This window comes from Natator depressus, chromosome 3, assembly GCF_965152275.1.
Source record: "Natator depressus isolate rNatDep1 chromosome 3, rNatDep2.hap1, whole genome shotgun sequence".
In the NCBI taxonomy this organism is placed as follows: Eukaryota; Metazoa; Chordata; order Testudines; family Cheloniidae; genus Natator; species Natator depressus.
Window position 1 is genome coordinate 151,178,726 of NC_134236.1, and position 15,639 is coordinate 151,194,364.

The following is a 15,639-nucleotide window of genomic DNA, read 5'->3' on the forward strand; positions in this document are numbered from 1 at the left end:
AAATTTTTACTCTGAGCTGCTTCTTGCTAGGCAGGAGCCCCCTCAGTCCCTGGCTGATTCCTCTCTAGCTCAGAGGCAGAAGATCCAGCTTCATGCCCCTGGCAGCTCACTCTTGGGCCCTGTCTAGATTAGGAATATAGATTGTTTGAAAATGTTAGCTAGCATGATTTTAAACATGATTTTGCAGCTACTCTAGACACAGTTAACTCCTTTAAAAATATATTAGCTGGCTGGAGATACTATATATATAGGGATAGGCTAACTGGGAGCCTAAGGAGTGATCTCAACTAGCTAATAATTTTTAGAAAAGTTCAGCTGTATTTAAGTTAGTGTTTGAAAGGCATTAAAAGTGTTAAGTAACATGTTTTTAAACACTACCTGTTTTCTTAGTCCAGGTAAGCCCTGTGTCTGCACTAGGTGCTAAGTGGTGGTTAAAAATATTGTGACAAAGTTCCTCCTCTGCCTCAGTGGGTCCTGCGCTTGTTGGCGGATTTGCTTGCCTCAGAGATTCACGGCAGCCCTCAGTTTGGCCACTCTTGCTAGTGGCTCAAACCTGCCGTCCACTCAGCTAACCTCATCACTGGCCAGCATGGGGAAACGGAGACCAATCCCCTCAGTCTCTGTGTCTCACCTAGTGGGCCGGGGAGAGGGCGGATCCCTTTCCAATTTAGACCTTCCCTTCTGGTGTTTCTCACAGACCAGGTCAACTCCTCCTGTGTCTGATCAGGAGTTGGGCGGATGCGGGGGGGAACCCGGGCCCACCCTCTACACCGGGTTCCAGCCCAGGACCCTGTGGATAGCGGCTGTCCAAAATGTTCCCTGTATCAGCTGCATGACAGCTACAACTCCCTGAGCTACTTCCCATTGCGTTCCCCCCAACACCTTCTTTATCCTCACTGCAGGATCTTCCTCCTGAAGCCTGATCACGCTTGAACTCTTCACTCCTCCAGCAGCACGCCTTCTCACTCTCTGCTCCTGGCGTGCCCCCCTCCTAACTGATGGGAGGTCCTTTTTAAACCAGGCCTGCCATATTTGAATCTAGAAAGTTCTTAATTGGCTCCAGGTGTCTTGATTAGCTTTCCTGTCTTAATTGGTTCTGGCAGGTTCCTGATTGCTCTAGGGCAGCCCCTGCTCTGGTCACTCAGGGAACAGAAAACTGTTCATCCAGTGGCCAATATATTTGCCTTCTACCAGACTCCTGTACCCCACTGGTCTGGGTCTGTCACAATATGTTGACATGTATTGGCTAACCCTTTTTTAAAAACACCTGTCATTTTCCCAACCTAGTCAAGTCTCGTCTTTTCTCTCCCTCAGCAGCTCCACCTCTGTTGTGGACAACTGAGCTGCTACCAGGATAGGAACCTGCATAGGTGGGGGTCCTAGGAGAATCCCTGGGCACAAAAGGGCAGGAGGTGTATGGTATGGGTGGGTGGAAGGCCATAAGCATAGGGAAAATAGCAGGAGCTGTGAGAAGCAACTCTTTAACACAGCAGTTCTCAAACTTCATTGCTCCATGACCCCTTCTGACAACAAAAATTATGACACGAGACTTGGGGGGGGGGACCAAAGCTAAGCCTGCCCAAGCCCCGCTACCGCAGGTGGGGGGCCCAAAGCCCAAGGGCTTCAGCCTTGGGCAGGGGGCCTGTAACCTGAGCCCCGCCATCCAGGGCTGAAGCACTCGGAATTCAGCCCTGGGTGGTGGGGCTTTGGCTTCAGCCCGGGGCCCCAGCAAGTCTAACTCCAGCCCAGGTGACGCCATTAAAATGGGGTCATGATCCATTTTGGGGTCCCAACCCACAGTTTGAGAACCGCTGCGACTTTTCAGATAAGCAGAACCATCTGGGGAGAGTTGGAGGGTTTTATATGCATTTTAATTTATTGTTCTTTGCCTTTTCCTCACACCTTTCCAAAAGCGAAGCAACCTGAAATTAATCAAAATGCAAACATAACCTTGCAGCAGACCCCAGACCCCATTTTATTTGGAGAATTGTCCCTTGCAATTTGTTTCAAGTATTAGCAAAGTATGAGGAAATGGAGGAGATTGCAAACTCTCATCTTTCATATAGATATGCAGCAGCCCATGGAGGGTACAGGTCTCAACATGCCATGATTTGCCTTGATATGAGTGGCCCAGTTGCTTGGCTAGATCTGGAACACTGCTTGCAAGGACCTGTGGTCTCCCCAGTTCCCATCTGTTTTAAAGATGAGAGCCCTGTCTCCACAGGAATCCATGGGCTGTTCGACTGCTTCTTATCTACAGATGGAGTACAGCTGGGGCGAATGAGCCAAGTCTGAGACATGGAGGAGAAGGTTAAGGACTGAGAGGCCCAGGGAATAAGATGGTTGTCATGTATATCTGAATGTTAATGCTAATATTTCCATATTTATTTACATGTATAGCATCAGCAGTATGCTAGGTGCTTTATACTTGTATAAAGACGTAGTACCTGTCCTAAATTGCTTACAATCTCGGTACCATAAGCATTGTATGTTAGAGAAAAGACATGGAAAGGCGAGGAAAAATAAAAGATATGTCTATGGAGAAAATTAAGCTGAGGTTTTTACTTGGTGCGGGAAGAGTGAAAGTTTATCTGCAAACAGTTTGCATTGCCAGTACTTTTCTAAACTTTTCTTCACAGTTTTTTAGGACACTTCTGTGTTCACTGAGGTCATCTGCTGGATCCCATAATGAAGTCATGATCCTGGGATGATGTATTCTGTTGCTACAGTTGAAATGTAAAGAACTATGACTTCACTGCAGTCTCTGGTAGAGGGTGAGGGTGGAGAAGGAGGGAGGCATTTCTATGCTCACAATTTTATCTTTGCTATTTAGCAAATATGACAAAAGAAAAGTTGGGGGAAAACATTTATATTTTTACTTTTATATATTTGAGTTTTCTCCAGTATAAATGGAGTATATAAGGAGGTTTCTCTTGTTTTAAGGGAACTTGACTATGTATAGCTTTGCAAAAAGCAAATAAAGTGGGATGGTTATGATGATTGTCTGCCACGGTTTGAGAAGTAGTAGTGTAGAGGATGGAGGATTACTCATCATTTGAGAATATTAGAAACAGCAGCAGTGTGATAGGAAAATTGTAGGGTTAGGTATTAAATCCCTCACTTAAGTGGTGTCTAGGTCCTGGAGCGATCATCCAAAGAGATGGCTCAGGGTTTGTCTGCACCATGTCACATTAAGGACTATGGGGATGTGAACTGCAGAGCACACCAAAGTGTTGCTCTTTAACTGACCTCTGAGGATGCTGCTGACACAAGCTAAAGGGTACCTAGTTCACATTAACATAGTCATCTTTCAAATAGGACTATGCTGACACAAACTAGGTACCTTTTCATTCTTGCCAGCAGTGTCCATACAGGGCCGTTAAAGCACAACACTTGGGTGTGGTCTGCATGTCACGCACCTGTAGTCCGCAATGTAGATGTAGCCCTAGACACCTTTAGGAGAGAGATTTAAATAGCAGGCTAGATAAAATGTTCAGAGAAAGTAATATAGAGGCAACGCCTATTTCCGTCAGGTAGGCTTTACTCTGGCTTACCGTCTCTAAAATTTCCCACAGTTTTTGCCACCAGTTCAGCTCCATTAGTGGGAACAAGGGCGGGGAGCACTGGTATAGACAAAGTGCCAGACAACCATTGCAGGCATTTTACTCATGTTTATATAGGTCTGCTCAGAACAGGGTTAGACCATACTGTGCTTACAGTGCTCACAGACAACCAGAAGTCCTGTCTACTCTAGCACTCCCATCATTGCTACCCTAGTGGAACTTTACTGGTCTCAGTGGGAAACATTTTTCACAACACCATTTTGTAAATATTCTTATAGTTGGATTGGATAACCCAGGGAATCACTTCCAGTTCTTACCTCATCAGATGCATACTCTCTCCTCACTTAGTTTTTAGCATGTATGTTAAGTGTTCGACTGTTAAACACACAAGTAAACTTTGGATGCTCTGTTAGACCAAGATCCCTGGAACAAGGACTGTCTTCTTCTTTGTGTAGTGCTAACCATTCTGTCAGTACTTGTTAATAACAAGGAAATTCTAAACTGAAGTTTCAAATCTGGGATAAATCAAAAACCTTAAGGCTACTTCAGCATTTTATTCTACAGTATATCCATGGAATCAGTTGGAGTGATGTTAACCCAGACCGTGTACTCATTGCATTTTGGCCTATTTTCATTTTTTCCTCTCAATTCTGCTGCTTCAAGCATAAAATGAAGTGAGTAGCCTTCATACCTCATTCCACTTTCTCAACCTTGTTTTTGATAGATTTCCAAAAGAAGCAGCCAGATGATGACTCCACTCCCAGCACAAGCAACAGCCAATCAGATTTGTTCTCTGGAGAAACAAACAGTGACAACAGCAATACCTCTCTAACTACGCAGACTGTTCACTCCAGCCAGCAACTTTCGACAGAACTGAATGTAACTTCACTGAGTAAAGAGGAATGTAAGTGCGTGAGCCTTGAGGAGGGGAAAACAGAGGAAACCTAAACATCTGCTCTCTTCTCAGTGCCATTTGTTACTGCTTCTTACTAGAAAGATATGACCTCTCTTTTGGGGAGGAGGGAGTTAGAAAATAATCGTGAAACTCAAACTGTTGGGTTTAATCAAAAATGAACAAACAAAAAAGGTGCCACCATGATTTTAGAAACTGTTTTTATACGGATGTACAGCTATTTGAACTTTAGTCTTGCTGATCTTGATTGACTCTAAGACAGTTTTACCCATTTTTATGAAATTCTGTCCCTACATTACTACAAGTAAACTATTGCATGCTGTAGCATAGAACCCAGAATCTTAACAATTTGGTCCATATATCGTTATTTTAAAACCTTTTTAAAATGGCTATGTGCAGTAACATAGGGTTTGTTACACTAGTGGTGAATCTCTCACAGAACTGACTGTGGGATGATCTTTGACCCCATCTCCCTGGTCACAGTTCTCTGTTTGTCTACAGAACTCTTACAGACCAGAATCCTATCTAAAGGCAGAGGTAAAGTGTTCAGACGTGGCATGCTAAAACTCTGGGCTAATGTCTGCCTTCTTTCAGGAAAATTTATTCTAAATTTCTATATAAGTTAATGCCGTGTGTAATATATTGAGTTACAAATTTTACAATACGTTACACTCGTAAATAATGTGTGATTCATAGTTTCATTTTCTTCAGACTGAAGTCTTACTTTTTTGAAAGGTGGGCTGTGGAAAGAATCGCTCTTGCTCTTAATACCCTGGTATCTAATGAATGGCAGATACACATGCACATTTCAAGGAGAACATATTTCTATCCACTTTTTTCAGTAGGGAAGATTCTGGAGATGCCAGCATTCTTAAACACTTGGAGTTCTTCTTTATAGTAGTTGCCTCAAAGTGCCAGGACTGAAGGAGCTTTGATACATGGCCTTTGTTGGGTTTCAGTTTTGTTAGTTTGAGTGATTTGAACAAGGCCGTATGTATCCGTATGGATTGGTCCAGTAAACGATATTATCTCGCTCACCTTGTCTCTCTCATATCCTGGGACCAACCCGGGTACAACAACACTGCATACAAATATGGGATTGTGACAGTTTATTTGTACTAACTGTAACATAAATTTAAATTAAAATTAGATTGTACTATGCTACGAATACAGTATTTGGGTACCCTGTCAGTACTATGGCAGGCAGAAATGGGCACTTCCTATTAATTAAACTCCAAGGCACTCTGATATCCGTTGCTGTAATAAGAGTTAATTTGCAATGTGACTATTGTTGTCTTTCCTTCACACACACAGTTGCTGGCGGCCACGATCCCATCACTTCCCTCCGTCCAGCGCTTCTCCACGGAAAACCCTGTGGGGTGCTGTAAAAGCAGTTCTTACAACACCTTTCCTAGAGAATTCAACAACACGTTGGGCCTTCTCAGGTCTGGGGCCTTCAATCCCCTGCTCACTCATAACCCAAGATCTACCATTTGGTGATACAGGGCACTTCTTCCATGCTGCTGGGCCAGGTTTTGTGAAAATGTTTTCATTGAGACTTGAGTTGGATTACAAGGAATGTGTGTGGGTGTGGGGAGAGGGGAATTAAAGAAATAAAGTGTTTTCCATCCCTAATTGCTACACACTCATCAATGGATGCTCCAAGGTGAATGATATTAGGCAGTACAGCCAGTAGAGAGCACTTGAAAATATTACCTATAAAAATTTTTTTTTACACCTTCCTGCTGGGATGGCTTTAGTTTAAGTGCAAAACAGTGAGATTTATTTACAGTTCCAGCTAGCGCTCTCTTCCCCTCCCCCCACCTCCCTAATGAAGCTCAGACTAGTGTCATTTGTCAGAGATAATTATACAACAGATGGAGCTTTTCTGATGGATAATGGTCTCAAAGTGGAAGGTTCTTTCCCATAATGAAGAATACCCAAACTTTAAATGTCTTTTTTTATTTTAATTTAAAGGTGGCTTTTTCTGTGCATTACTTATTTATTTTGTAGCTAGTTCTATAAAGTATACACCTCTCTCATTACAGCAGTGTTCTTAGAAGATTGATTCCTGGTGAATTACTGCAGTTCTATTCAGTACAGCATGCAGCTGTACATCATCATACTGTACTGCAAAATATCAATGTATGGGATCATTAAGTTAATCCCTATCAAAGTGTGGAAAGATTGGAGTGCTCAGAAGTGTTCTCTTACAGTAACTGCTCAGGCTGCAGTCTCTGCCCCCTCCTCCCTTTTCATGTCTTCTAAATCAGTCCCACATCAAGGCATTTGCCATGGTGGTTGAGTCTGCAAGATAAACAGATTGAACAAAACTGCAGCAAGTCATTTTGGTAATTAACAAACTCTATTCATCATGTTATATAACAAGTAAAGAGAACCGTACAAATCTTCTGTGCTAAGATTCATATTTTATGTGAAGGGAAAGGTGTTTTTGGGTGTTTTTTTTTTGTTTTGGTCTTTAAGGGTGTCTTTTGTCCTCTAAATATTCAGTGAATGGTCTAGGAAGGAAGTTCCTAGGGTTAGATTTTGCAGGAGTTCAGTTTGTGACAATATTTAAATACAATCTCTTGCTTTTTTTTTTTTTTTTTTTGGTAACTCTGATTACTTTTCCTGTGAGAACCACATTTAATTTCTAGCGTCTTCTATACAGAGCCAGATTACTGCAGGTTTCCATCTCCTGCCACATCAAGGTCAGAACAGTCACCTGACTACTGGAAGGCGGTGCTGATTGTTTCAGGTTCGACCAGTTTGCTGATTAATAATTCTCTTGCAGAATGAGGGTAGTTCTTTGAGGGTTACAGACTACATACAGTAGTACACCCAGAGCAAAGGCTTTGTGACTAATTTAGTCACTTATATTTTGGGTACATGAAGCACTACGTTTCCTTTACGAGGTGCAGTTACAACTTCGGGGGGAAAAAACAGTTTTAAGATCTTTTTCAGGTGTTACTGCATTTTTCTCCCTGGCATCTTCAGGCTGGTCAACACAGTTTTTATATCGATTTACCTATATTGATCTAGAAACGCAGTCAGTTTACTGAAATAGGCCATACAGATATAAGCACTTTGATAGCAGCATAACTTTGACTGCATTAGGGGTTGCATAGATTTAACTAATCTGTTTATAAACAGATATAGTTAAATCAATAAAAACTATGTAGATCAGTTCTTCTAAATCTGGATACTTCTGTTTTATCCCCCTTTCCACCCTTTGTTTAGGCTGCCCTAACATTACTTGGCCAGCACTAGCATAGGATTTGTCTGTCGCTCTGGAGATGACTAGCTAGGCTTCTTAGCAGGTGGCTATCTGAAGTTAATCTCGGGGGGAGGGAAGCACTGAAGGAGGCTTTTTTCCCCCTGAACACAACCTAAAAATCTTCTTAAGGTATGGTTCTCTGTATTTTGGTAAAGAAAAGGTCACACTAGATATGGAACAATTTCACTTACTTTCAGCCCTACATCTCCTCCTTTGGGGCTGTCATATTGTTTTCCTTTTTCTGTACAGGTGGAGCTAAAGCTGACACTATGCAGGCTTAAAGCTAACTCTAACTTGTAATAAGACAGGAAAAATGTCAGTGTGAAAAACTGACTTTGGCAGCTGGATCAGGTTTGATATTTCAGTAGTTCTTAGTTTCAAATGACGTGGCTTTATTTTAATTATCTGCTTAACTTCTTCCTGGCCTTGAATTTGCAAATACCGTAATCAGAGAGGGAAGAGAGGAATTGCTTTTGTTTCTAGAAAAATTAAATGCATTAGATTCCAATGCTTAAGATACTTTTTAATTAAGATATGCAAATAGACTTTCTACCAGATACATATGCCTCTGATGTGGAAGTGTAGATGCAGAACAATTGTTAAAGGTTTAGGCCAGAAGTTTCAGTGGTGGCCACTGACTGTGCCTCAATTTTTATGTGCCCAACTTTAGACGCCTTGGTCCGATTTTCAGAGGTGCTGAGCATTGGTAGTTCTTAGTGGTTCCTCAGCACATCAAAAATCTGGCCCTAGTTGTGTCAAGCTGTACACCCAAAGTCACTGTCCACTTTTGAGTATTTGATTTCATGACTCATAAAATAAAAGTTTTCTGTGTAGTACTCATGCTAGTGATGTTACTCTTAAACTAAGCATTTTTGACTGTGCTAGAAGTAGTGAAGCAGCCTTTGTAAGTGTGAAAATATTCCAGGGAATTTAAATATATTTGGGTTTCATGTACTGTAGCTGAAGGCCAAGGCTCTCTATCAGAGAGCTTTATCAGAAGGGTGAGGTGTATTGTTTTTGCCTGTTCTCCCAATGCAACAGTTGGATGTTTAGATTGAGCTTCTTCGTGTGGGGACTTGCCTAACCACTGTTTTATAAAATGCAATGCATGCCTACTGTGTTTGAAAAACATTGACTATTTTCTTTATTTCCATGCTCCCAATGAGACTTGCATCCCAGTCTTTCCAGGTCTTTCAGGATGTCTGTGTGAAGAACGCACACAGATACACACATCCTTCTCTGCAAAAAGAAAAGGAGGACTTGTGGCACCTTAGAGACTAACAAATTTATTTGAGCATAAGCTTTCATGAGCTACAGCTCACTTCATCGGATGCATTCAGTGGAAAATACAGTGGGGAGATTTATATACATAGAGAACATGAAACAATGGGTGTTACCATACACACTGTAAGGAGAGTGATGAGGTAAGGTGAGCTATTACCAGCAGGAGAGCGGGGGCCGAGGGGGGAACCATTTGTAGTGATAATCATGGTGGGCCATTTCCAGCAGTTGACAGGAACATCTGAGGAACAGCAGCGGGGAGGAGGAATAAACAAGGGGAAATAGTTTTACTTTGTGTAATGACCCATCCTCTCCCAGTCTTTATTCAAGCCTAAGTTAATTGTAGCCGGTTTGCAAATTAATTCCAATTCAGCAGTCTCTTGTTGGAGTCTGTTTTTGAAGTTTTTTTGTTGAAGAATTGCCACTTTTAGGTCTGTAATAGAGTGACCAAAGAGATAGAAGTGTTCTCCGGATGGTTTTTGAATGTCATAGTTCTTGACGTCTGTTTTGTGTCCATTTATTCTTTTACGTAGAGACTGTCCAGTTTGGCCAATGTATATGGCAGAGGGGCATTGCTGGCACATGATGGCATATATTACATTGGTAAATGTGCAGGCGAACGAGCCTCTGATAGGGTGGCTGATGTGATTAGGCCCTATGATGGTGTCCCCTGAATAGATATGTGGACACACTTGCCCCATAACCTCAGCCGTGCAGAATACAATGCCATCCACAGCCTCAGAAACAACTCTGACATCATAATCAAAAAGGCTGACAAAGGAGGTGCTTTTGTTGTCATGAATAGGTCGGAATATGAACAAGAGGCTGCTAGGCAGCTCTCCAACACCACTTTCTACAAGCCATTACCCTCTGATCCCACTGAGGGTTACCAAAAGAAACTACAGCATTTGCTCAAGAACTCCCTGAAAAAGCACAAGAACAAATCGGCACAGACACGCCCCTGGAACCCTGAGCAGGGGAATTCTATCTGCTACCCAAGATCCATAAACCTGGAAATCCTGGATGCCCCATCATCCCAGGCATTGGCACCCTGACAGCAGGATTGTCTGGCTATGTAGACTCCCTCCTCAGGCCCTACACTACCAGCACTCCCATCTATCTTCGAGACACCACTGACTTCCTGAGGAAACTACAATCCATCGGTGATCTTCCTGAAAACACCATCCTAGCCACTATGGATGTAGAAGCCCTCTACACCAACATTCCACACAAAGATGGACTACAAGCCATCAGGAACAGTATCCCCGATAATGTCATGGTGGCTGAACTTTGTGACTTTGTCCTCACCCATAACTATTTCACATTTGGGGACAATGTATACCTTCAAATCAGCGGCACTGCTATGGGTACCCGCATGGCCCCACAGTATGCCAACATTTTTATGGCTGACTTAGAACAACGCTTCCTTAGCGCTCGTCCCCTAATGCCCCTACTCTACTTGCGCTACATTGATAACATCTTCATCATCTGGAACCATGGAAAAGAAGCCCTTGAGGAATTCCACCATGATTTCAACAATTTCCATCCCACCATCAACCTCAGCCTGGACCAGTCCACACAAGAGATCCACTTCCTGGACACTACGGTGCTAATAAGCGATGGTCACATAAATACCACCTTATACCAGAAACCTACTGACCGCTATGCCTACCTACATGCCTCCAGCTTTCACCCAGACCACACCACACAATCCATTGTCTACAGCCAAGCTCTACAATACAACTGCATTTGCTCCAACCCCTCAGACAGAGACAAACACCTACAAGATCTCTATCAAGCGTTCTTACAACTACAGTACCCACCTGCTGAAGTGAAGAAACAGATTGACAGAGCCAGAAGAGTATCCAGAAGTTACCTACTACAGGACAGGCCGAACAAAGAAAATAACAGAACGCCACTGTCCATCACCTTCAGCCCCCAACTAAAACCTCTCCAATGCATCATCAAGGATCTACAACCTATCCTGAAAGACGACTCCTCACTCTCATAGATCTTGGGAGACAGGCCAGTCCTTGCTTACAGACAGCCCCCCAACCTGAAGCAAATACTCACCAGCAACCACACACCACGCAACAGAACCACTAACCCAGGAACCTACCCTTGCAACAAAGCCCGTTGCCAACTGTGTCCACATATCTATTCAGGGGACACCATCACAGGGCCTAATCACATCAGCCACCCTATCAGAGGCTCATTCACCTGCACATCGACCAATGTGATATATGCCATCATGTGCCAGCAATACCCCTCTGCCATGTACATTGGCCAAACTGGACAGTCTCTTCGTAAAAGAATAAGTGGACACAAATCAGACGTCAAGAATTATAACATTCAAAAACCCGTTGGAGAACACTTCAATCTTCCTGGTCACTCGATTACAGACCTAAAAGTGGCAATTCTTCAACAAAAAAACTTCAAAAACAGACTCCAACAAGAGACTGCTGAATTGGAATTAATTTGCAAACTGGCTACAATTAACTTAGGCTTGAATAGAGACTGGGAGAGGATGGGTCATTACACAAAGTAAAACTATTTCCCCTTGTTTATTCCTCCTCCCCGCTGCTGTTCCTCAGACGTTCCTGTCAACTGCTGGAAATGGCCCACCTTGATTATCACTACAAATGGCCCCCCCACCCCCCCCTGCTGGTAATACCTCACCTTACCTGATCACTCTCCTTACAGTGTGTATGGTAACATCCAGTGTTTCATGTTTTCTATGTATATAAATCTCCCCACTGTATTTTCCACAGTATGCATCCGATGAAGTGAGCTGTAGCTCACGAAAGCTTATGCTCAAATAAATTTGTTAGTCTCCAAGGTGTCACAAGTACTCCTTTTCTTTTTGCGAATACAGACTAACACAGCTGCTACTCTGAAACACATCCTTTTCTGAGCGTCTTCTCTCTGATAGCACCAGACAAAACCAAGGTTCCGAATAATTTGTAATTGCTTCAGGTTTTTGCCTTTTGCTTGAGTTAAGTCAAAATTGCTAAACTGAGTCAGACATGACAACTTTCCACTGTTTACTGTTAAAAATTTATATTACTGTTGTACTACTTGGTCTGTACACATAGATGTAAACATCGGCCATGAATTTCAAAAGTGGCCAGAGATTTTTGGGTGCTTGCATTTCTGGATGTCCAATTCGAGACACTTGAAAGGGGCTGGATTTCGAGGGAGCAGGTGCTCATCACTTTCCTAAAATTGGAGGCCTTTACAGTGTCTCCAAATGGGCACACACAAACACCAGTCAGTATTGCAAATCTTATCTATGGTCCTTGCCCTGAAGAATTTTCAGTCAAATATTGTGAGCAATATATGAAGAGTAGAGAGAGACAAATATGTTAATTTGTATATACTTCTGTAATGTGTCAACTGTGTAAACAAATATAGACTTAAAATCCCCCCCCCCCCCCCCCAGCACTACTTCTCAGTCAAGCAGTCAAGAACGGATTGATTTCTGAAAGGTGATTGTGGGAAAGAATTTTGCCCTACTTTGTGGTATAAAATTGCAAACCACAAATCTGACTTCTCCCAAAGCAAATTTCTAGCCTTTTCTCTGCAAGGAATGCAGCAACTATTAAAATTGTGCTGGATTGCAACAATGGCCTGTCATATGACAAGATGGTTAATACTGTAATTAATTGCATCCTCACTCATAATTGACAAACGATACAAGTAAAACAGTGGCCATAAGATACAATATATGAAGTTTTCCCTGTGAACACACAGAATCAACTGTTATCAGCCCACATGCTGATACCTAAGTTTACACACCTGGGAATTGGCCTAAGGCAGCAGTTCTCAAACTGTGGGTCGGGACTCCAGAGTGGGTCAAAACCCCATTTTAGTGGGCTGGCTTAGACTTGCTGAGGCCCAGGGCTGAAGCTGAAGCCCGAGCCCCACCACCTGGGGCCAAAGCCGTGGGGCTTAGGTTACAGGCCCCCTGCCTGGGGTGGAAGCCCTTGGGCTTCAGTTTTGCGCCCCCCCTCCCCCCCGCCCACAGGGCAGTGGGGCTTGGGCCCTCCATCCTGGGTCGCAGGGCTCAGGCGTTGGTCCTCCCTCCAAGGTTGTGTAGTAATTTTTTGTTGTCAGAAGGGGGTTGCGGTGCGATGAAGTTTGAGAATCCCTGGCCTAAGGCATTCTCATTAGAGAGCCCTTGACTCTCAAACAGGGGTGGGCAAACTTTTTGGCCCAAGGGCCACATCAGGGTGCGAAACTGTATGGAGGGCCAGGTAGGGAAGGCTGTGCCTCCCCAAACAGCCTGGCCCCCTCCCACTTCCTGCCCTCCTCAAGCCCCCCCAATCCAACCCCCCCATATAACCCCCTTTGCCTCATCCAACTGCTCCCTGCTCCCTGTCCACTGACTGACCCCCGCCCCTTACCCAACCCCCCACCCCCTTACCATGCTGCTCAGAGCAGCATGTCTGGCAGCCGTGCTGCCTGGCCAGAGCTAGACACGCTGACGCTCTGCGCTGCAGGAGCGCGCCGCCCAGAGCGCTGCCCGCGCGGCTTCAGGGGAATAGCAGGGGAGGGGCTGGAGGCTAGCCTCCCCGGCCAGGATGGTCCCGCGGGCTGTAGTTTGCCCACCTCTGCTCTAGAATATACTTCTCTAGTTAATGTTTGTCAGTGCTGTAGTCTGTTGGCACATTGTAAGCCCCAACTGTTCTCAGGCTTTTTGACTGAACTAGATGATTGTGAGAGAGGTGGAACAGTTTTAGTTAGGGGATGATTCTTTAGTGTACATTTTAAAATGGATGCACACATGCTCAGTGTCTAGCACATCTTTAAAATGTAAAAGTTAAACACCATTCAATCTTTCACCTCTAGATGGTAGCAAATTTTCTTCTAATTTTAGCACAATCCGTTTTTCCTCTCTTAATTTGAGAATAAATAGCATCTGCCTGGAGTATAACCCATATACTCTCAAAATTGAAAACTGATGGAATTATGGGAGAGTAGGTTAAAAAATCTTTTTTAGAAAAATGAGAGGAGTTAGGCTCCTGGTTTTGGGACTCAATGCAGAACAAATAGAACTAGAAAGTGGAAGCAAGTGAGTGTAATGTACACATCAGGCCTTGCCTTTGCTCTGTCTATGGGAAGTCCAAACCTGCCTTGTGCAAATTATGGCAGTAGGATCTTCCATGGGTTCTACTTTTATCCCTGGAATCCAAGTTCCATTTAAAGAGAGTTTGTAGGTCTGTCTTCTTAACATATTATATGGACTGTTGCTTTATGCCTTAAGTATGTAGATGGGCTGAGGAGATGGCACATAGGACTATGAAATTAACTCCTTTTTATGTCAGTGACATGTTAATTTTTAAGCCTAATTAAAACCAGCAAAATTCTACGAGTGTTGTTTCCTCCGATCTACGCAAATTTTGCAGTGCAGATTTGGCAGTACATTGTGTCCTCATTCATTAGACTGAAGGGCCCAAGAAAGCTGAAACTGAAACACATTTGTATGAAAGTGTGAGTAAAGCAACCTAAATCTAATACTAATCTATGGCTTTTAATAACGCAGTTTTTAAATTGCAGTTCTCAAAAGCACCTTGCAAACGTTACATTAGACCTCTGAAGTAGCGAAGTTGTGACAGGGTTCCCAGGGTGCACCCTGGACTGTGGGACTGCTGAGCTCTCCAAAAACCATTAACCTGGGGTATCAACTGTGATGCTGATGTCAAGCTACAAGCCTCTGACAGGCACTGCACTTACACAGACATCCACAGGCAGGGACATACCCAACTGTGCTACATGAATGGTTTCCCAGCCGCTCGTGAACCAACGGTAGAAAGGCTCCAGCCAATTCCCTCAGCTCCCCAGTCTTGTACCCCAGAACTGTACCAGCTTGCACGGGTCAGAAGCCTGGCCAGTGTAAGTTCATTACCTAGTTCGCCACTTCTTCATAGGAAAGTGGACACGAGGGGTAGGCAACGGGGGCCAGGGGCACCAAAATACAAATTTGCCCAGGCTGCCATTTTCCCTAAGGCCAGCCCTGCAGAACACCTTGCTATAAGCACTAAATAGGTCTACCAGATAGCAGCAGCAAAGACTTTCTCTTTGAAGACTTTCATATAAAGAAAAATCCACCAAGGTGAATTAGGGCTAACTCATTAGACTCCGCTAAAATATTCATGTCTAACCCTTTTATCTATGCTTAATAGGGGTGTAACCTAAAGATATGTCTTCACTGCAGATGGGAGTGTGTGTCTCAGCCTGGGCAGACAAACTCGTGCTAGGAGGGCTTGAGCACTGCACTAAAAATAGCTGTATGGATGTTGTGACTCAGGCTGTTAAGCCTAGGGGGTCAACTTGGGTGGGCTTGAGAGCCCAAGCTGCAGCTTGGATCACAACGTCTGTCTGCCTGAGAGGCGCTCGCTCCTAGGTGCATTGTAGACATACCCCAAATTACTGTGCAGCTTACTCATTCGGCAGCACGCACACAGTTCTCACAACTCTGAATGTTTTCCTGCAGAAAGACAGTGCTATCTCTGCAGGCTAAACTTGCCCAAATTTAGATTCCCTCTAGTTTATATCTTTTTATGTATTTGTGCCACTAATCGATGATTCTTTTCAAACTAGAT

At 43.6% G+C, this 15,639-nt stretch overlaps 1 protein-coding gene across 2 annotated transcripts in view; it reads left to right on the plus strand.

Annotated features, from left to right (window-relative positions):
- The window catches only part of ZFAND3 (zinc finger AN1-type containing 3), a 236,682-nt gene that overhangs the window by 158,232 nt on the left and 62,811 nt on the right, over positions 1 to 15,639 (plus strand). For both annotated transcript variants that reach the window (XM_074949104.1, XM_074949105.1), the window contains one exon: positions 4,288 to 4,467. In XM_074949104.1, coding sequence (XP_074805205.1) covers positions 4,288 to 4,467 — 180 coding nt within the window. The remainder of the gene's footprint in view (positions 1 to 4,287; positions 4,468 to 15,639) is intronic.